At 57.0% G+C, this 22,107-nt stretch overlaps 1 protein-coding gene across 4 annotated transcripts in view; it reads right to left on the bottom strand.

Moving 5' to 3' along the window:
• Nucleotides 1-1,896: 1,896 nt before the first annotated feature.
• Nucleotides 1,897-22,107, bottom strand: part of VAV2 (vav guanine nucleotide exchange factor 2) — a gene marked incomplete at its 3' end in the record, with an annotated part of 177,821 nt that continues 157,610 nt past the window's right edge. For 2 of the 4 annotated variants that reach the window (XM_079707131.1, XM_079707132.1), the window contains 13 exons: nt 21,529-21,630; nt 21,053-21,141; nt 18,469-18,485; nt 17,579-17,600; nt 16,221-16,348; nt 14,828-14,902; nt 13,308-13,360; nt 11,893-12,009; nt 9,230-9,317; nt 8,064-8,187; nt 7,159-7,245; nt 5,965-6,119; nt 1,897-1,944 (listed from right to left, as the gene is read on the bottom strand). In XM_079707131.1, the coding sequence (XP_079563257.1) occupies nt 1,897-1,944; nt 5,965-6,119; nt 7,159-7,245; nt 8,064-8,187; nt 9,230-9,317; nt 11,893-12,009; nt 13,308-13,360; nt 14,828-14,902; nt 16,221-16,348; nt 17,579-17,600; nt 18,469-18,485; nt 21,053-21,141; nt 21,529-21,630 (1,105 nt within the window). Of the gene's footprint in view, nt 1,945-5,964; nt 6,120-7,158; nt 7,246-8,063; nt 8,188-9,229; nt 9,318-11,892; nt 12,010-13,307; nt 13,361-14,827; nt 14,903-16,220; nt 16,387-17,578; nt 17,601-18,468; nt 18,486-21,048; nt 21,142-21,528; nt 21,631-22,107 lie in introns of all 4 variants that reach the window. The other 2 variants (XM_079707133.1, XM_079707130.1) reach the window with 2 other exon arrangements.

Raw genomic sequence — 22,107 nt, forward strand, 5'->3', positions numbered from 1 at the left:
CTGCAGTGCAAAAACTAACCCACCCAAGACAAGCTTCCTAACACACAAAAAGAAAGCAAAACGGTCACAAGAACCAGGTTCTAAATTAGGTTTTCTCAGTGTCCTTCGTTATCACGCCGCCTTGTTTCATGATGACCTCAAATATACATTATTTTCTTGCTATTATAAAATCTCTTCCTTCTTATCCACAGATATATAATGGGAGTTTTGGAGGAAATAACTACCAACTTTTTTTTCCCTTAAAAAAGCAAACAAGCCAAACCAAAACCAAAACCAAAACGAAACAAAACAAAACCCTAACAACATCAATAACAGAAACCAAAACTTTTCCGACACCCGACAACCGTAAACAAGAAAGGCGCTGGCCGGCTGGTTTTCTCCCCTCCCATCCCGGGCTCACAGCTGGGCCAGCTGCGCCGAGGTCACGTGCAAAGTGCTGGGTGCACCCTGACAAGGATTTGGGCCTGCTCTCTCCGTGGAAAATCCTTCCTTCCCCCGCTTCGCCCACCGCCCCCAAATACAATCCTGTGACCCTCATTTCCCAAGCCTTTGCTGGCTGCCTTGTCTCTCCTGCCTGCACACGCCCTCTCAGACCCCCTCCCCATCTCCTCCCCACGCCAGGATGCTGCTGTGTCGAGCTGAGGCTGGAGATCACAAGGCTGACCTCAGAGGAACCCCAGCGCGCAGTGTGGCCACCAGAGCCCACCCAGCAGGGGCCAGCCTTGGCAACACCCGACCACGTGCAGCTGCCCGAAGGGAAAGGGGCACCCACGAAGCCCACGCTGCACGCGTAGCTTTGGCACGGATCTCAGAGGGGACAGCGTCACTGGGTCTCATGCGACATCCGGGCAGGGAGAAGAGGGTCCAGCTAAGCCAGCCAGAGGTCAAGGGCCAGGAGGCGTGAGGAGGGCGAGCTCGGGGGCGGAGCTTCCCCAAGAGCACTTACTTCGGGCTGTGGCCGCAGGCCCTGTTTCATGGGCTGCAAGAGCCCTTGGAAGGAGGACTTGCCAAGGGCTAGAACCGACATCTGTGCAAAGGCTGGGAAGACCCTCAGGGACCCCCTTGCAGGACACGGGACACCCAGAGGGCCCGCCTGCTTGGGAGCGGTGGCGGGGGGCCTTCTTCTGGAGAGGAAAGTGAGCAGCAGAGACCAAGCAAGCGGAAAACCCGTCTGCTTCCCGCCCACGTCAGGGCTGACAAACGATGTATCCACCTGGCAGCAGGACAGGACAGACACACACCAAGGACTCAGGGCAAAGGACAGTACCGACTGGGGATCAGGGTCGGCAGCTTCAAGGTTCCTAAGGCTCCCTCCCGAGAGAGCGGCCACCCTGGGGTCTCTGCACACCCCTGGTGCAGAGGGACAGGAGGAGGCCGAGGGGCTGCACAGGCCCTGGCGATGCTCTCTCCCTCTGTCCCCAAGCACAGCAGCCTGGCTCTGGTCCCTTCCGCCTCCCCCTGGGAGCAGCAGGAATGCAGCAGGGCTGAGGGTCCAGAGGCTGAGCAGAAGGGACCAAGGGGAAGGTCCCCAGCCCTCCCTGGGACAGCATATGCCATTCAAACCTAAGCTCCTGCAGGCCATCTCAACAGGACAAGGGCAAGGCTTGCGATGCCACAGGCGCTCCCTCTCCTCAGCACTCTGGTGGTGGCAGCCAAGCAGGGCTGGCCCAGATTTCCTGTATGTACAAGTGGCGTACCCAGGACAGGCCACCAAGGGCAGGCTGATGGTGGGACGGGTCACATGTAGGATTCTGAACACCCTCCCCATCCCCATGGGCTGTTGAAGACTGGAAGGTTGGCGGGCATTTCCCCTCCGAGTCTCAGAGCTGGAGACAGACTTCAGCACTGGAGCGACTCTTCCAAGAAAATCCGCGAGTCCTGTCCGCATTCTTGCTGTCACTGGATGCCCTCTTCTTCTACGTACGTTGAAGGAAACCAGCCAATCTGAGAAAGATGGCAGACTCACGTTAAGTGTGTGTGAAGGGTGAGGGCAAGTGGAGGTCTGTGGAGGTGGGTGATTCTTTAAAAGGCTGGCGTTCTAAGGCAGGCCCACCCCCAAGAGAGAAGAGGCAGAGAGCCTAGAGGAGCCGAGGCCCAGGAGTAGGGGTGACTCTGAAATGCACCAGCCCAGAGCAGTTCAAGATGACCTGCCCACCAGCTAACTGCCAGCCAGAAAAAAATTAAATCCTCTCTGGAGGAAAATAACATCATCTAGAGCCTCTACGGTGTTTTATACGCAAGCTCAGCATTTAATCAGGAAGAAGTGACAGAAACTAAGAGAAAATGCAGACAGCAGAAACCAATCTACAGGTCATCCAGATACTGGGGTCATCTGTCAGGAAACGTAAGTAACTCTAACCTGTCTGTTTCAGAAAACTGATGAAAAAGCAGAAAATTTTCCCAGAGAACTGAAATCAGAAATCAAATAGAAATCCTAGAACTGAAAAATATAATGACTGAAGTTAAGAGCAGATTAGACAAAGCAGAAAAGAAGACTAATAAACTGGAAGATTAAGTCAATAAAAAGTAATGAGATGGAAAACCAGAGAAAATGGATGAAACACACATAAAACAGTAAAAATAATATGTGGGCTATGGTGAACAAGATCTACCATCCATGTGAACAGATCCCCAGGAGAAAAGAGAGAAAACAGAGCAGATACACTCTCTGAAGAAATTTCCAAAACTGATGTAGGACATCAGACCACACATTCAAAAAAATCTCTGCAAATCTCAAACAGAATGAATACAGAGAAAACCATACCTAGGCACCGTATAGTAAAACTGATGAAAAGCAAAGACTTTTTTCACATGGAGCCCAGTGGGGAGTAGTGCAGACACTTCCTCCAAAGGAATCACCATAAGAATGCGGATGGACTTTTCTACAGAAATGATGGAAGCCTGGTGACAATGGAATGACATCCTCAAAGGGCTGAAATAAAAGATCTGCCAGCCTAGACTTCTAAACCCAGTAAAAAATACCCTTCAGAAATGAACTCAAGGGGCTTCCCCGGTGGCGCAGTGGTTGAGAGTCCGCCTGCCGATGCAGGGGACACGGGTTCGTGCCCCGGTCCGGGAAGATCCCACTTGCCGCGGAGCGGCTAGGCCCGTGAGCCATGGCTGCTGAGCCTGTGCGTCTGGAGCCTGTGCTCCGCAACGGGAGAGGCCACAACAGTGAGAGGCCCACGTACCACACACACACACACACACACACACACACACACACACACAAAATGAACTCAATAAAATGGCTCACAAAAAGGAAGCAGGTCTCATTGGAGAGATGACTGATTGCTGGGGGTGAATGACCAAGCTGAGAAGAAAAAGCTTTTCCTTACAGTAGAATGCCCACTAATAAGTGTATAAAAAAAGATAGAAAATCATTATTCTCCACCATGATAGAAATAACTGAATAGGTAAAATTCATCAATGAATGATAAAACTAGTAGGTGAAAGTTTGATGAGGAACAGCCTGTTTATCTGATTTCAAAGTATTACCCTGCACATTACTTATTAATTACAGTAAATTCAGAGTGGAGAACCTTGGCAGACACCACCTTAACCAAGTGATCAAAGTTAATGTCACAATAATGGGGCAAACTGACATCATAAACTTCTTGAAAGGACCCTACAGCACTGAAAAAGAGAAAACACCCCCATTGTGGTGTTCCCACCAAAAAATACAACCTCAGTCTATTCATGAAGAAATATCAAAGAAACCTAAATTGAGGGATAGTCTACAAAAATAACTGGCCCATACTCTCCACATTGTCAAAGTCATGTAAGACAGAGAAAAGCTGAAGAACTGTCCCAGATTAAAGAGAGTTGAGGGTCATGGCAAGTAAATGCAATTCATGATCTAGGACCAGGGGAAAATAACTAGAGAAGACACTATTGGGACAGTTGTGAAATCTGCATATAGACTGGAGAGTAGATAATTATAGTAAAAGGAAATGTCCTTGATCTTAAGAAATACACACTACAGTTCTTTAAGGGTAAAGCGCTATGATTTCTGCAATTGATTTCCAAATGGTTTAGAGAAAAGTAAGTGTACACACACACACACTTATGAGAGAGAGAGAGAGAAAATGCAAATGAGAAACCAAATGAACAAACCATTCTTAATTGGTAAATTTGGGCATATGGGAGTTTTTGTAGGACTGCAACTTTTCTTTAAATTTGAAATTATATCAAAATAAATTACAAATATTTTATAATGAAAACATTTAAAAAAGAAAGTGAAAGAAAGATGTGTTCAGATCCAACAAAAACTGAAAATCTATAAGTAGCAGACTTGCACTAAAAATCATACTAAGAGGGACCTTCAAGCACCAGGAATGTGGTTTTGATTGTATGTGTAACAATGCAGAAAGAAATGAGGAACCCTGGGAAAGGTAAAGAGGTAAGTCTAAATGAAAATTAACTGCTTAAAACAAAAATAATGTCTTATGGGGTTAAAAAATGTCAAATTAAGAAACATGACAACACCTGCCCAAAAGTTGGAAGGAAAATGAATACAGTCAAAGGGCGTCAGGTCCTTGCATTGTCTGGTAAGTAGTGAACGTACTAATTTAAGGTGGTCTGTCAGAAGTCAAAGTGTACATTGAACCTCTAAGGTAACCACTTAAGTAACAGGAAAAGAATGTGTAACTAACAAACTAAGCAAGGGGGGTGAGAAGTGGAATAGAAAAATTGATTAATCCAAAAGTCGGAAAGAAAGGACAACAAAGAAGGAATAGATGTGAAAAATAGAAAATAAACAGGTGATGCATTTAAATCTAAATATGTCAGTAATTACATTAAATGTAAATGGACTACCTATACTAATCAAAAGGTCAAGACTGTCAGATCAGACTGGCTTGTAAAAGTCCATTTATAATAAGATTTTATCATCTAACTATCTTAAATATAAGAATACAGCAAAGCTGAAAGTAATACAAGAAAGAAGAACGTATGCCATGCAAAACACTAATCCCCTCAAAAAGCTGGTGTCTCCCAAACAGCAGGTAAAGCAGACTTCACAACAAGAACTGCGACATTCATAACAGGGTTAAAGTATCAACAACAGGAATATCTAGCAACACTCTAAGCCAGTGGTTCTAAAACTGAACTCTGCATCGAAATCACCTGGGAAACTGGCTGACTTCATGACTGGGGTGAGGGCCCAGCTCCAGGCGCCTCTTGGCACTTTTGAGAGCTAGCAGTCCCAGCCCTCTAGGTCGACTGCCTAGGACTCACAGGCCTCACACTTCTGAAGGGCTGTCAGATGGAAAAAGGATCAGACCCAAGGGCCTCCAAGGTGGAGGCAAACCAGTTCCTTCCACCTGGCAATGGAATGGTAAGTGACGGGAGCCAAGTCTGTGGGCAGCTGCAGCCCCTGCAAAAACTGGACGTTTCCTAATCGGTGCTTTGTGGAGCCCAGGCACCCTGTCGGGTGACTGCCAATGGAACTGGTCAAAGCCAGGGGGTCCAGACAGGGTACCAGGATGAGGGGCTGTGGGGTTTCAGAATCGCAGGCTGGCTGGGGACACTGTGTGTCCCTTCCCATCTCACCAAGGTGTAAATGGGGTCTTATGGAATGGCAGGAGCCCAGTGAGGACATCCCGGCCCTGCTCTCAGTTCTGCAGCCTCCCGGCCTGCAAAGAGGGTTGGGCACGTGCAAGGGACTTAAAGACTGCACCCGACATCTGTCCCCTGCCGTTTCCACAACGGACCGTAGAATAGGACCAAGCACAGATACAGCGTCAGACAGGCTGGGGTCCAGATCTGAGCCAGGAAGTCGCTTCCTCACTGTGACCTTGGCTCACGGAACCTGGGGACACCCAACCTCCTGGGCGCAGTCAGAGGGCACAGGGTCGGGCAAGGTGGTGCTACGGTGCCAGGCTGCCGGAGCCCCACCTTCCCGAGCACTGCAGGGAGGCGGAGCCCCCGTGGGGCCCAGGACCCGGGGCTGGTCCCACTCACCCGGCCATTGGTCTCGCCCTTCCACCAGCCCTGGTCCCCACCGATGCGGCTGTAGATCTTCACCACATCGCCTTCTCGCAGCGAGAGCTCCCGCAGGTCCCGGGCAGCGAAGTTGTACCTGGCGACGGCCGTGCCGATGACGCGGGGCGTAAACACTGCTGGGGAAAGACGGGCGGCGTCACACAGCTGCCAGGCGGGGCCGCCAGGGCGGAGGGTCCTTCAGGCCGAGCTGGGTCTCTCCCCCGGGGCCCAGCCCTGCGCCCACAGAGGAGCCCATCGAGCGGAAAGGCTCTGGTGGGACAGACCAGGCTCCAATCCCAGGGTCCCTCGCTCCTCTGTGGGCGCCCCAACCTGTGGGCACGTGGCCCATCCGAGCTCCACCGTGATGAAGTCAGAGCTTCACCGCCCCACTGGGGGCCGTCATGGGTGGCGAGCGCGCTCGTGGGGATACGAGCAGGTGTTGGTGCTCTGTCACAGCTCCCTCGGGGCCTTCCCCCATGTGCCCAGGGCCTGGGCATCACATGGCCAGTGGACAGCTGAGTGACCACTGCCCAGCTCCCAGCCTTCACTCTGACAAAGTGCCTGGAATTGGACCCCAGGGCACTGGTGCCTGACTTCCCTCGTGTCCCCAACTCCAGAGCCCAAACCAAACTGGAAAGCCGGTTGGACCAGCTTGGCCCGGGACCCAGGAGTCCCGATGGACAGATGACAATGGCCCGTGATGGGAGGGACAGCACATGCAGCTGCTGGGGAGGGCTCTGAATCTGGCAGTAGAGGGCCGTGCGGTCAAGGCCAGTCGAGACCTGTCCCCCTGCACCCAAGCCCCACAAGTCCTCCTTACTGTCGCCCAGTGGGGCCCGCCCCGGGGCTGCTCCCACCTTCACCCCGAGGGGGTCGCCCGGCTGTTTGCTGCTGCCAGACGCAAAGCTCCCAGGGAGCAACGGGGGACAGTGGCTGATGAGCTGGAGAGGGGTCATGGGGGTGAGCACGGCAGGGGTGAGGGCAGCACCAGGCCGGACTGTGTCTGCAGGAGCCGCAGCAGCCCCCCACCCCCACCCCGCTGCTCCACTTGGCACACGCCCGCCCCGCCCCGCCCAGGCTGCGGGCAGCTGCGGACACTTTCAGGCCGGGGCCGGGGCCCGCCAGGCAGCTGGCGGCAGGCCAGGCCCCCCACGCCCCGAGCAGCAGCGGTACCTGGCCAGAAGGGCACGGAGGAGCCCTGAGAAGCAAGGCTGAAGCCCTGAGGACTGAGAAAAGAAAAGTTGTAGGAAGCGCAGGAAGCTGCAAAGAGGCGAGAGAGACTGTGAAAGGGGCGCCGGGGGAGCATCCACACGCTGTCCCAGGCGCGGTCACAGGCGGCGGGGATGGGGGCCCAGGCCCCGCCCAGGGCACCAGGAGGGCGGCGGGATGGCGCAGGCCTCGGGACCCACCCGGGCACGGGTGCAGCTGCCCTCCCTCCACCTCCTGCACCTGTGTCCTGGGCCACCTCCTCCCAGTGGGCGGGCTCGCGCGAGGACACAGGAAACTATTCGTGCGGATCACGGCCCCTCGCCCGGCACACAGTAGGTGCTCACTAAAGGCCCGTCGTTCCTCTCCTGGCCTGCTCTGCCCCGGTGGGACCCGAGGTCCTGGGGGCCCCTGCAGCTGGAGGAAGTGGGCTGGCTGGCTCCGAGACACGGCCCTGGGCCGGATGCGAAACACTCTGGGCCCAGCCTGCCCCTCCCCCCAGCCGGCCCCCATCTGCGCTATGGAGCCCCATCTGCAAACAGAGGTACTGGCTCTGGCTCCCTCGTAGCTGGGGTCCCTGGGCAGGGGCGGGTGGGGGATGCTGGGGCACAGGGATGGATTTGAGGACAGAAGTGACCTGCCCGGTTCCCTCCCCACTCTGACCTCCAGGCAGAGGTATCAAAACTCGGAGCAGCAATGCATAGCTGGCACTCCCCACCCGTCACGTGGGGCCGCCCTGGCACCCTGGCTCAGGAGGGTGCTGGCGAAGGGCTGGGGGGCCTGGGCCACTGCTCCCCGGGGTGGGAATAGGGAAGGGGCTCCTGGCCGAGGTCAGTGCAGTGCACCGGAAGCCTTCCGCGCACGGGCGTTACCTGGGGACCGGCTGGAGGCCCTAGAGGCCACGCGTTCCCGTGACTTGTAGGGGTACTTGAGCGTGGTGTCCAGCTGCTTGAAGCTCTCCTTGAGCGAGTGGCACTGGTAGTACTCTACCAACTCCTGCAAGACACACACACTCACTGCTACCTCCGCCTCCAGGCAGTCCTTCCAGACGCCCTGCCCTCCCTCTCCCGCCTCCCCAGGTTCTCACAGGGGACTCATCTCCTTGACCCCCGAAAAGTACCCCTCCTCCTCGCTGCCCCTGCTAGCACCCAAACTGGGGGCAGGGTGGTCAGTATCGCACACTTTTGATCCTGCAATTTCTCTCCCAAAAGTCTCTAAGGGAAGAGTCAGGGAAGAAGGCCGGGACTGATGGACACAAATGCTCCCGGCAACACTCTTCATAATAGAGAAAAACTCGAAATGCCCACATGTCCAACACCAACACCAGGGAAGTGCCTCGAGAAACTGCAGCATATCCACGTGACCAAATGCCACGCGGCTACAGTTGGGCAGGAAGAGGGTGGTCCCCCTGGTGAGCATTCATCGTGTTGAGAGGTAAACTAAGAGTTGGGTCCAGTGTGGCCAGGGGCTTTGTTTGAAAAAGGAACCTATAACCCACACCTAGGCTCTACTTAGAGGCGGTGGGGACTCACCCTGAGACAAGAACATCAGGTTTGGGGGCAGACTGTGGATACTCTGTTTTACTGGGTGCGTTTCTGCGGCTGCAGTGGGCAGTCTAAGAGCTCAAATGTTCCAGTTAGATGTTCTCCATGCACGGAACACGCGTAATTTAGCAAAGAAACACCAGGTCCAACTTTAAAATCATTTTAAGAAGGACTATGCCTCTCGCGGCTTTCTGGCTGGGCTGGGACGGCTGGGGGTAGGGGCGTTGGAGGCGAATGGGCTGCGTGACGCTGGTGGCCCTACTGTCCACCACGGGGTTTGGGGGACAGAAGCCTGACTCGGGGGGCCTGCGACGAGGCCCCACCTGTCCCAAGGTGCCCTACAATCCAGTTTCCCTGGATCTTTCCCACACTGGGAAGACTCTCCTCCCCGGGGACAGGGGGACCCCTGCTCCTCGGTGTGGCTGTGGTGGGGGACCTGGGCCCTCCTCCCCACCTCGGGGATGGGCCAGCGGGAGCTGTGGGATCACACGTACCGAGAGGCTTTCAAATTTCTTGGCTTCGGTGATGTGCACCCAGCTGTCCTTCTCCACCACCTTGATGTGTTTCACCTCGTCATTGAATCTGGGCAGAGCACACGGGAGCGCCGGTCACTATGCGAGCCACACGGCCCCCGGCCCCCCAGGGGTCCAGGCTTATTCTATGTCTGCTGAGCGAAGACCCCGGCCCTCAGCCCACACCTCCTGCTCCCATGGCTGCAACCTCTCTCCCCGCCCCGGCCGGGGCCTGTCTCCTACTGCTTTGTCCATCCATCCATCAGGCCACCCGTCTGAAGCCCAAACTCCCAGGTCAGCCAAGGCCTCAGGCCCCGCAGCTCCACTCCTCTCCCCCATCCAGCGCCACTGTGATGTCCTGTCCCGGATTCCGCTTGTTCTCTGCACTGGGGACGTCCCCCTCCCCATTTCCCCATCGCCTGGTGAGGCTTTCACAGCATGGTTTGTAAGTCAGAGGTCTGACCTTGGCCTGTGAGGCCTGAAGGGAGCAGCCTCACCCCAGCTGTGACACCAGCTTCTAAGATTCTCCTCCTCTGCAGCCTCACCCCAGCTGGCCGGAGGAGCTCTTCCTCAGACACACCAAGCACAAGCCTGCCCTGCCCTGGCACTGGCTGCCCCCTCAGCCCAGAATGCTCATCCTCCTGCCACCCTCACGACCCTGCCTTGTGTCCAGGTCTCAGTTCAAATGTGGCCTCACTGGAGAGCGCATACCCCTTGCCTCCGAATCACAAAGCCACACAAAGACATCACAAGTAAAGAAAACGACACGCCAATATCCCCTATGACGACAGAGGCACAAATCCTCAACACACTCTGCATATGCACATCTATACACGCCAATATATAAAGAGGACTTTACACCACGATCAAATGGGACATTCCAGGAATGCAAGGTCGGTTTAACATCCAGAAACCAGTTAATGGAATAAACAGTTGTTAAATAAGCAAACGCCCAGCTGGCCATCCTCCTCTCCCGTGGGGCCTTGGAGAACACCCACCACTCTGTTTCTCCTGGATTCAAAGTGAGCTGAGCGTGCTCAGCCCCACCCCAGCTCCTTGGACAAGACCCATCTGAGCCCCACTCCAGAATCCTGCAGGCCAGGCACCCAGAAGGTACTCCACGAATTCCTATCAGGCGAGAGATGTCTCTGCCACTTCACTGCTTGGTGCTGCCCCAGTCTCTGCCACAGACCTGCCAACAGGCCTCACACGCCACTACTGAGACTCACTGCGGGAGGCCCCACCTGCACTGGGTCACACACCTTACGATGCTCCCACCACCCACGGCGGGTACAGCTGACCTCTGCTTGAGAGCCAGTCCTGTGTACCAGGTGACCCAGGTTGTGTCCAGCTGACATTCACTAGACAGCTGTCACTTTCAAGGCTGCAGGTGTTCTTTGGTTTTTGTATTTTAGAAAAGCCAGCGCATTTGTTTCAGGCCCAAACGTTAGTGGGGCCTCTTGGAAAGCCCGTGGGGACCGTGGCAGTTTGTCCACCTAGGTGGGGGTCTCGTCCTCAGTTCTGGCTCCTCCTAGCTGCCCAGATCCCGACCCCTCCACCTCTTCCACCCCAGGGGTCCTCCAACAGCCATTCTGTACAGTGGGACCCTGCCCTGGATGACCACCTGCAGGCCTCCCAGTAATGCAAGAAGGGGAGGGGGGTACGTTCACGCACGTGCACACGTGCAGGCATGCTGGCCGGCGGCACGTGCTCAGGCCAGCACCGGCACCCTGCTGCTGGGGCGCTCATGCCCTCGGCCCCGACTGGGCACAGATGCAGAGGAGGCTGATGCAGGGGGCGGGAGAACAAAAGCTGAGATGGAAAGATGGGAGTGGGCTGTGTGCTCAGGACCTGGGTGCAGCCCACTGAGCCCGGCTCCCGTCTGCCCCTAGCGGCCAGAGGCGCTCCTGCATGCTCTACCAAGAGGGCCTCTCTGCTCCCTCTTGTTGCTTCTGTGACTTGATAACAGAAGCACCCAGGCGGTGACTCTGTGGCCGTCCGGTGGTCCAGTCACTGGGCCTGCCCCCCCCCCCCCAGCAGACCCGAGGGGGCCTTTCCTGGATACAGGTCACCCTGCTGGAGGCTCTTGACCCCATCAAGGTCACGGCAAACCAGAACCCTCTATTCACCGGCCTGAGACTCCTGTCCAGTGTGTGTCCTATGCCGATGGTGACCAACGACCAATCAGATTCTGTCTGTTGAAGAGGAGATAGACCTACAAGGGGGCAGAGTCTGAGCAGGAGGACCCCAGCCCAAAGGCCACGGGCTGAAGCCCTGAGCTGGCAGCAGCATGATCGCCCGTGTTCTCCGAGGCCACCTGTGGGGCCGCTGGAAGTCCCTGACCTCTCACTATAGGCCTGTCCCCATCCCTGAGCTCCTCTGGTCCCCACCACCTGAGAAATGCCAGACCAAGCCCACGGCGCGGCTTCGGGCAAGGCTGGCGGCAGGCCGGGATCACTCACGATTGTCCCGGGCCGGGTGCATTGTGCAGACCCGCTGACGCCCTTTCATCTCAAAAGTGCCCTGGCGTGGGCAACGCATCCCAAGGCCACACCCAACAAGCCCAGAATCCGGAGGGGATGTGGGCTCCTTGGTTCAGAACGGCATGGGGGGAGGGGTCTCTCTGAGCCCCAGCCTCCACGTACTTGATGCTTATGGCAAAGCGCTCGGCCTCGGCCGGCCGCTCCCTGATTAGGTAGGTCCCGCTGGCGTGGGATTTGAGCAGGTTGTCGGTCTGCTGCCTTTCCATGTTGCCGGCAAACCTGGAGCAGAGGGGGGAAACGCGGGCTGTTCACTGACACGGCTCTAATCTGCCGAAGAGCCTATTGGGACGCGAGGCCACGCCCCCAGGAGAAGGGGCGAGCAGTGGGCGGGGTCTGGAGGAGACGCACGGGGCGGGGCATCCGCGTGCCTGGCTCACAGCCCGCACAGGGAAGGTGGCTGGGGGAGAGATGAGGACCCCAAACAGGCCCCAGCCACTCCACCGCGGCCTCCACCCTCCAGAACCTTGGGCCTGCAAGAGGCGTTCAGGGTAACAGACATTAGATCAAATTTCCTTTCCAAGTTGTCATTGTTTAATAAGCAGTAATAAACACAAACTGCTCATGTGGGGTTTTATTTTGTGTCCTAACGTACTGGAGACCATCAGCATCTCCATGGGTGGGTTTCCGACACACTGACTGAAAGCTTTTCTCGCCAGCTGTATGGAAATGAAGCCCACCCCGACCCCCAACCTCAAGAACAAAGCCTGACCCCATTTGTACCTCCCTGTCGGGCAGAATTGGGACTTTTGTAAACAGATTCATTAGAAAATTAAGGTTCTGTGCGTTACTCCATCAGGTGAAAATCACAGCTTAACTCCACCCTCCATATTAGACCCAACTGCAGGGTGAACAGCGTACTGGAACAGACCCAGGGGTCTCAGAGACCCAGATGGGGCGGTGCTGGGGAGGCCAGGGACACCAAGGGTGCAGGCACATCACACCACTGGGCACAGGGGTCCCGGGGTGGCTTCAGGGATCAACCCCAAACCGAAAACCACAAGGGCAGACCCTCCCGGGGTCGAGCGGCCCACTGCTCTGGGGCTGCCACAGGGCGAGCTTCTGCAGGGCCACGGTCACTGAAGGGTAGCCATTCTTCCGGGCAGCCGGTGAGCCGGCCGGCAGAGTGATAAAAGCTGGACCCGAGGCCGACCTGCATCTGAGACTCGTACCTACCACGTCACCTCCACGTTTTATTCATCAAACAGCCCCACTGCTCTCATCAAGCCCGTGTGAGCAAATACAATTATAATTTTGGCCTTAAATATACCTCCTTCTATATACTGATATTTTAGACAAGGCTCAAGTAAGATCACATTTTAAAAAGGGCTTCATTCTCCCAAATGTTAGAACCTGATGATCTGTTTATAGACGGGGAAACAGCGGCCTCGGGGTAGAGAAGACTCCCCCGGGCTCCCAGCGATTCAGAGATGAGGAGGGGAGGAGGGGGCCGCGTGCAGCCAGGCTCAGCCGCCCTGGAGACATGAGAGGCAGCCTGGGGCCCCCGCTGATCCACTCACCAGGGGTATGCGGTGTAGTCCATATCCCGGGACGGTGGCCGGCTGATGGGCGGCTGGCAGGAGAGAACATTCGGGTTGGTGTATCCCCAGGACTGTCCACAGAGCGGGGCCCAGCGACGTCCTATCATCAATGACCCCGGGAGCCCAGCACTGGCTACCAGGACGTCTGTGGACTTAGGCCCAGAGCCACTGGCCTGGGAGGTCCCTGAGGGGAGCAGCCAAGACTCACCATCTCTGAGTAGATGCTCAGTGGGTCTGACCGAATGAATGAATATATAGCATCCAACTACCAGTGCAGTGTGAGGAGGGAGACAGCAACCTGAAGGCGGCTACGACTGCTCAGCAGTGGACAGGAGCACACCCTATACCTCGCGTCCTCTGCAGCAGACGGGCCGCAGCCCCAAGGACAGGCGTTGGGCCGGCAGCAGCGCGGCCTGAGGGTGGAGAGCTGCGTCTGCAGCAAAGCTTGAGGCTCTCCAGACCCCACGCTGCGCCCTCGCTGGCCTGGCCTCCCCTCACTGGGCCACAGGCTGGGTAGAGCCTTTCAGACTACCTGTCCCCTCCCCACCCCATTCACCATGCAGATGGGGAAACTGAGGGCCAGGGTTGGGAAGGGACACCCCCCCCCCCCGCAGGCCACCCAGTGAGTTAGTGACATTTTCTTCCTCTGCTGTCGGGTCCCTTTGACCTGCCAGCAAAGCCTGTCCTAAAATGCTTTCTCCTTCAACTGGGCAATGGCCTGCACAGAAGCAGCAGGCTGGGCAGTGGGGCCAGAGGCCGGGCAGGGCCCGGTAGGTGGACTGGGGCTCCCAGGGGGACGGGCATCTGCCTCCTGCTCCTTCGGGAGAAGTTTCACTCCCTCACTTTTAGCTTTTTCTGGGGGGTGTGTGGGTGATGCAATTGATGGCTGACAGCTCGATGCCTTTTTTTTTTTTTTTTTTTTTGCGGTACGCGGGCCTCTCACTGTTGTGGCCTCTCCCGTGCGGAGCACAGGCTCCGGACGCACAGGCTCAGCGGCCATGGCTCACGGGCCCAGCCGCTCCGCGGCATGTGGGATCTTCCCAGACCGGGGCACGAACCCGTGTCCCCTGCATCGGCAGGCGGACTCTCAACCACTGCGCCACCAGGGAAGTCCTCGATGCCTTTTGTAACAGAGCAGAACTTGCTCCACAGTGCTCAGAGGAAAGAAATGCCATATTGCCTCTTTTCTAAACATTGTAACATCTAGCTCTGAGTCCTTATGTTGGAGGGAGAAGACTTATAAAGTCCCTCCAGTTTGGAGAAAGGCAGCTGGTCTTTGGTCCATTGCACCTGCTGCAGAGATGCCCATTTTTGTGTTTTTAAAACAGCCGAGCCCTCCCAAGAGGAGGGATCCCCTGCCCCTTGGCCCTCCATCCCAGCTCCGGGGCCAGCTCACAACGGCCTGAACAAGTCCAGGGCGTCCTGAGGGAGGAGACGGCTCTCAGCACCCACGGCACCCTGGCCACCATGTTCCAGAAGCTTCCATGGGAAGTACTCACCCTTCCATCCACTGGACAGGGCTTCACAGACGAGCTAGGGAAGTAACCTGACTTCCTGGTTTGCACCAACCGACCCTGGGAGAGGACAGATGGTCAGGGCCGGCGGGGCCTGGCCTGGCCAGTGGGGGGGGAGGGGGGATCGTAGTGTGCACTCAGCTTGTCCTCAGGAGGACGAGGGGAGTCCCTGAGAAGTCCATCACAGCATCACCTTCCTGCTGTAACCTCGGCTGACCTCATCACCGTTTGGGGCAGGAAAGGTGAGGGGCGCCCTCACTTCACAGATGAGGACAGTGAGGCCCAGAGAAGTTACACGGCTTGCTCGGCGCTGGGACTAGAGCCCCCCTGTCCTGGCTGCTGTCTCCTTTTATCCATACCGGCCCTTCCCAAACCGTGAGGGGCATGTGGACCTGGGGGTCCTGATAAAACACAGCACGGCGTGGGAGGGCCTGGGGGCGACTGTTCACTCTCTCCGTTCCCTCTGCCTGGAAGACCCTCCTGGCAGCTGCTCCTCAGCCCCCACTTTCACATCAGCAAAGTGTCTCTGCAAGGCCACCCAAACCTGATGGCCCTGGTGACAGCTAGGGAGGGGAACTGGGTGGCTGGGGTCAGCGCAGGGCAGACTCTGTACTGCAGACACCTCCTCAGCTCCTGCATCTCCAGTTACAGGAGGCCGAGTCTAGTGCGATAAGTTCGTAAGTAAGTATGTACTGACAAGGACCACCACACAACAACAACGACGGCAGTAACAGTACTTGGACACTGACAAACACACGCACTAGCATCGGCTCTAAGCAGGTCGCCCTGGTCACCCAGCCTGGGCAAGTGCCCCGGTTCCCTGTGGTACCATGTAGACCCTGTGGGCTGGGGCTTGGGAGATCTCGGGGCAGGACCGACAGCTCCCCTTTCTCAGGCCTTATAACCAGAACAGCAGGTTTCATGGCTCAGAACCGTAAACCATCCCATGGACCTGTGTCCGTGTTTGGGCCTCCTGGGGCAGGGCGGTGGGCGGGTCTCGGTCATGCTGTCCCCCCCAGTGCTGAGCAAGGTGGTGCTGGCCTGAACTAGGGCAGGTGGGGAGCAGGGTGGGCGTGGCATGGCCTGGGCGGGGCCTGGGGGATGTGTGTGTGCAGCACACAACCAGGCAGGAGGCAGACAGGGAAAGGGCTCGGACGCCAGGAGGAGGATCTCTTCTGTGAGGGGATGCTGCACTCCCTACCACCTCAAGGCAAACACCCCAAGACCCGGGCCCTGCTAACAGCCCACTTCTCTCGACCCCGATGGTCTCGCACCCCAAACCCACCCCTGCCTGGAAATGCAGGACCCTCTGCCTCTACCCTGGGGAGTGGGGAGAGGGTAGCCGGGGGCCCGAGACCCTCCCAGGTCCAGGACCCACCTCCCACCACTGAGACTCAGGGTCGCCTCTCAGTAGCTCAATCACATCACCCGTCTGGAAGGTCAGCACCGGCTTCCCGGGGGGAGCAGGGTTGCCATGGTAATTCTGCACGGCCACCATCTTGGGACCTGCGAAGGACAGGGCAGGAGAGGGCGTGGCTCGGGGACTTGGTCCTGGTGGCAGCCCACCCCAAGCTGACCTTGACCTCCCCGGCCTTCTCAGACCTCTCAGGGCTCTTGGAAGTGGGCCATGGGCCTGTATCGCCCCTCCCTAAATTCTTCCCGTAAGGCTCCCACGTCCCTTTGTTAAATATCATAAGTAAACTATTTATGAGATTAACAGGTTCAGGGTATCACTGCAGTAATAGCAACTTATTTTTATTTATTTATTTATTTATTTTTGCGGTACGCGGGCCTCTCACTGCTGTGGCCTCTCCCGTTGCGGAGCACAGGCTCCGGACGCGCAGGCTCAGCGGCCGTGGCTCATGGGCCCAGCCGCTCCACGGCATGTGGGATCCTCCCGGACCGGGGCACGAACCCGTGTCCCCTGCATTGGCAGGCGGACTCTCAACCACTGTGCCACCAGGGAAGCCCGAGCAACTTATTTTTAAAGAGCACTTTCTGTGCCGTCATCCAAACACCTTTCGAATCTGTGACTGAGAGTCAGCAGCGTGGAGCAGAAGACGGGGCATCCATCCTGTTAGAGGTGGGGGCCGGGTCAGCGACCTGCCAAGGCCACACGGCCACTCCGGGGCAGCCCTGGGCCGCCTGAGCCCCTCCCCCCAAACTTGTAGGCCTCTCCTAGATCGTGCCCTGCTCTGACCGGCCCAGCCCTGCATGGGCCACGTCTGCCAGGCCTGGCTCCTGAAGCTGGTGCCCCAGAGGCAGCAGCATGGTTTCTGTTTTCTGTTTTCATGATTAGGTTGGACTCTGTCCACAGCTCGGGCTGCCTCACACCTGATGTTTTCAGTTCTCCTGCTAACCAACGCAGAGCAAGGGGGACATGGGGGGACAGAGAAAATGGTAAAGTGACAGCAGCAGTGTCCCAAAGTCTGCTCTGCTCGGGGTCTCCGGGCTGCAGCTCAGGGCTTCTACTGGGCTGAAGGGACCCTGACTCTCTGCAGGTTGGGCCCTGTCCCCATGCCTGGCGCTGCATCATCAAAAACTAAGGAAGCTCCCAGGGGAAGTGGCTGTGGAGGTGGGAGGGAGATGGGGCCAGAAGGCAGCACACACCCTGGGAGCCTGGAGCCAAGAACGCTAGGCAAAGGTGGCAGTCACCGCGGCCAGGCCCAGGCTCGGCTCCCAGGGTGACTGCTGACAAGGACGATACCAGAGAAGACCCAAGTCCCACAGACTCACCTGGCCCCGCTCCAGAGGTGTCCTGTGAGAGCAAGGACAGAGGATAGTGAGGAGGGAAGGCTGCCCAAGCATCCCACACCCCCTGCCCCCCACACCCAGAGAGAAGGGTCAAGGCAGGAAGCAGGGAGGAGGCCAGGGACATGTCCTGAACGCCCACAGACATTTGTGATGGTGACAACCTATTTCCCTGTGTGACACGATTCTTACTTACACCCTCCACCTTTGTACCCCTCTGCAGCCCTGGGACATCCGTCCTCTTCCCCTCCCATCCCTTACCATTAACTCCCACCTCCTCCAGGAAGCCTGCTCTGACCACCCCAGCCCAGAGCCTCCCTGCTCAAAGCTTGGGGTTTGTCGTCTCTGTCCAGGACGTGTCCTGCTGCATACACTAAATGTTCTGTCTTCCCTCCTCTCTGAGGGCATCTCTGTAGCCCAGGCAGGGCCCAGTAAGAGCCCGTTACATGCTGGTTAATTTGACTGGACCCCACGGCTGGGGAGAGACACGATGTCCACACCCCATAAGTGAATTCAGTGACTCCGCCCTCAAGTCAGCTAAAGAGAGGGCTCTACGTCCATCAGGATGGGTGGCAGGTGGGCAGACGCCTGTCACAGAGCTGGGCACCCACAGCCGCCAGCAAGCCACTGGGCAGGTGGAACGGGTGGGCAGCCGGGCAGGGGGACAGCTATCAGGGCCCAGGAGGCCATGCACAGGGACCCATTTCTACTGACGACCACAAAGGAAAACAAAGGCCCCTCGTAACCAACAGGGGCTCTGCAAGCCGGCCTGGCCCCGGAAGCGTGAGGGCTGGAACGGTTGGGTCTTTCGGGCTCCAGGCACAGGGCGGTGTAGGGTGCAGGGCAGTGGGAAGGGAATGGTTTGGTGGACTCACCAGGTCTGCAGGAGAACCTGAAAAGGAAGCACATCGGGGTCAGAGCCGCTGGGTGCGCCTGAGTGTGTGAGCGAGGTGAGCTTCAAGGCCCTTCCTTTCAGACATGGATTATGGACATGTGTGCTTGGTGACCGCAAAAATCTCTCAATTACTTCTGATGGCAACTTCTGAGCTCTGGTTTTAGGGGGCCCACGGGAGAACACACACTGGGTATTAGACCCAATGGCAAACTGGTTTTCCTGCAGGAGCCAACTCTGCTCCAACGGCAGCAGCTGCCTGATCACTGGACAGAACCTGGGCTCAAAGGGAAGATTTCCACAGTTGATTAGTGATGCCTGCCGTGGGCAAATGACAGAAGACGTGGTAGTCGTGCTACTCTATTTGTCAGCACCTCGGACATGGGACACCTCAGCTCATCAGATGGAAAGCAAACATTCTAAAGATTCTTTCCGCCTGCCCTGGGGTGACCCAAGGGGAGGACACAGCTCCAGGCTGGGCCCCAGACATCTGACAAGCTGAGCTGCCACTCCACCACCAGACAAAACAAGCACCACAAGGGCTAACGTGTGGCTGATGTGACTTCAACACCATCTAACATGCAGTCGCAGCCTGCTTTGGGCAGACATAGGATCCGACAGACCCTGCAGAACAGAGGTTACAGGTGTCAGGCATGAGGCACGTGCCCTTGGGGGAACCACACGCTCCTTAAAATAAAACCAGGTGCCCACCACGGGCTCTCAGTGACACGGGGAGGACGCTGATGACTTCAGCTTTAGAAAGATATGCAATTGCCTAACTGGTAAAGCCTCAACTATACCTATCATGAAAAACACAAAAACCTAAAAAGAGATGGGGGACGAGGGGCGGGGGCGCTGCAAAAAAGGGAGAAGGCAGGTGATGGCTAACAGCAGCTGTTTTTGCCTGGTGTGACAAAAACCAGGATTCCTTTCATCTCCCTTACTTTTCTCTATATCTTCTATGGGAAATGGGTATTTAATAATCAGAGGGAAAAGGAAACAGAAAGATTATTTAAAAATAAGAAAAAATAAGAAAACTTGGGCTTCCCTGGTGGCGCAGTGGTTGAGAGTCCGCCTGCCGATGTAGGGGACACGGGTTCGTGCCCTGGTCCAGGAAGATTCCACATGCCGTGGAGCAGGGGGGGCCCGTGAGCTATGGCCGCTGAGCCTGCACATCCGGAGCCTGTGCTCCGCAACGGGAGAGGCCACAGCAGTGAGAGGCCCGTGTACCGCAAAAAAAAAAAAAAAAAAGAAAGAAAACTTGACAGGAAATACACCAGAATATCACCTTTGGTTATTTCTTAATATGTTCATAATTGATCATTATTTTCTTCTTTGTTTCATTTCTCCTCTTTTTTTTCCTCTAAGTTTTTGATGAAAAAGTATGTTACTTTTAAGATCAGGAAAAAAAATGTCAAAAGAAATGAACTGACCAGTCGCTTGACGCAAAGGACACATGGCCACAAGAGGGCGGTAGCCATGGGCAAAGCTGAAAACCTGCGTTGGGGCCAGTCGGGGCCGGCAGAATCCTCTAGCCCGGAGGAGACTGGCAGGGTTGCTGAACTTCCGCCGGGCCTTGGTGGGGACGAGGGGGTCTGGGCTGACCTGTCGGACCCTCCCCCCAGATCAGGGCACTGGGCCAGCAGTCACAGTAAATGAGTAATTAACAAACTCTCCTACTCTGGGCGGTGTTGTCTCAGGTGACAAGCAGGCCCGGCATGTTTCCCTGTCTACCTGGAGCGTGGTTAACCCCCTCTGAGCACAGCTCCCCTGAGTGTGGATGTCAGCATAACAGTCCCATTTCACGGGAATGTGGGAGCATCTGGGCCCCATGAAGCAGGGCAAGCAGTGTGGTGCTTGGCGGGTGCCCCATGCCCGGATCCAGTGCTCAGCCAGCCCCTGACCGTGGCGGCTTTGAAACCCTTCAGAACCATCTCAGGCTTTCCGGCTGCCCGTCCAGCTGCTCTAGGCTGGGCCCTCCCCCAACTCATCCCCCAAACCAAGACGATTGACAGGAGCCTCAGGCTTTCCCCATCTGAGGCAAAGGGGAGCACAGTAGGTGCCGTGCACGCACGTGAACCATCTACAAACAGGGTTGTAGCTAAAGAGGGCCGGGCCTCTCCAGGGCGAGGGAACCCAGGGGTGAGGTGTTCCTCTGTGATCGGAAACCTCCATGCAACTGCCAGGAATGTTCTGTGCCCTCTGCGGGGTGGAGATTCTAGAGGCTTACAACTGCAACGCGGCAGGGGGTGCCCAAGAGGCCGAGAGAAGCCAGCCAGTATGCAGTTAGGAGGAGGGCTTTGCCACGGAATCCCCGCTCCCGCTCCGGCTGGGCCTTTTGACACAGTGTGACCCGGGGCCGGCGTCCTCCCCTCTCTGAGCCTCTGTTTCCTCATCTGGTCCCTGCCCCATGGGGTCACCATGGCAGGAAAGGAGAATGTGGGAACACCGCCAGAGCCGGCAGCTGCGAGGGACGACGGGACCCTCGGCTCGGGGTGTGTCGTGGGGCCCTGAGGACCAGCCCCCAGGGCCCGTGCCCCACGGGGAGGGCGGGGATGGGTACTCACTGATCTTGCAGGGAGGGGTCACCTCCAGGCACTCCTTGTGTGCCCCGACGCCACACTTGGTGCACAGGTAACCCTGGTAGAAGGTGCCTCTGCGCCGGGGTGGGAGGGGGGAGGGGCAGGAGGTGAGGTGGACCACCAGACCCACCTTGCCTTCTGCTCCCCCGAGCATCACCCCTCAGAGCCCTGGGGCCCAGGACCCCCGCCCTGATGCGCAGCCTGGTGCTGGCCCTCCCCTTGGACGGTCCCCGGCCTGGCTCTGCCATCCCTACAGGGGGCCCTGGGCACCCACGGGGACAGTCACCTCCCCTCCCGGCTAGATCCCAAACGTCCGAGGGCCGGCTGCCTCCCACACGATGGGATGTCTCCCCGGGTCCCTGGGGCCCAGCACGGCGTTGGCCTAGGGGTGCTCGGCGGCATTGGGGGCACAGCAGAGAGGCAGCAGCAGGCTCCCTCGGGGGCCGGGAGAGGGCCCTCACCTGAGGAACATCCTACAGGCTTTGCAGTTGGTGGTCTTATCAAACGTGTACATCTGGAAGCTGTGGTGGTTGGCGTTGGCTTTGTCTGGCTTGATGTTTGACCTGATGGGAGGGAAAGCGGGCTGCAAGGGAAGGCAGGCTCCAGGTTCCCTGAGCGCCCCCGAAACGGGAGCCGCCAAACCAGCCGGGCTCCGGAATGCGGCCGGGAGTCAGGAGTCCAGGACTCAGAGCCAGGATCTGCCCCGACACCCCGGGGAGGATGAAGGGTCCGAGTGGGAGCTTTCAAGAACCTTCTGGGGTGATGGTTAAGGGCTGTATCTGGACGGGGCTTGGGTGTGGGCCGGTGCAAGCGTTTGCCGTGACTCAGCAAACTGCACCCAGGATGTCACTGTGTGCGAGCCTGAGATATGAAAATCTAAACAAATCGTGACGTTATGATGGGCACCCTCACTTGCACTGATGTCTGCAATTCACTACAACACGTCCACTAGCAGACGGCACCAGGGCTGGGGGGACGGCACGTGACAGAGAACAGCACAAGACGTGAACGGAGGAGGCCAGGCATTTATCTTGACGTTC

Source organism: Hyperoodon ampullatus, assembly GCF_949752795.1.
Source record: "Hyperoodon ampullatus genome assembly, chromosome: 6".
Lineage (NCBI taxonomy): Eukaryota > Metazoa > Chordata > Mammalia > Artiodactyla > Ziphiidae > Hyperoodon > Hyperoodon ampullatus.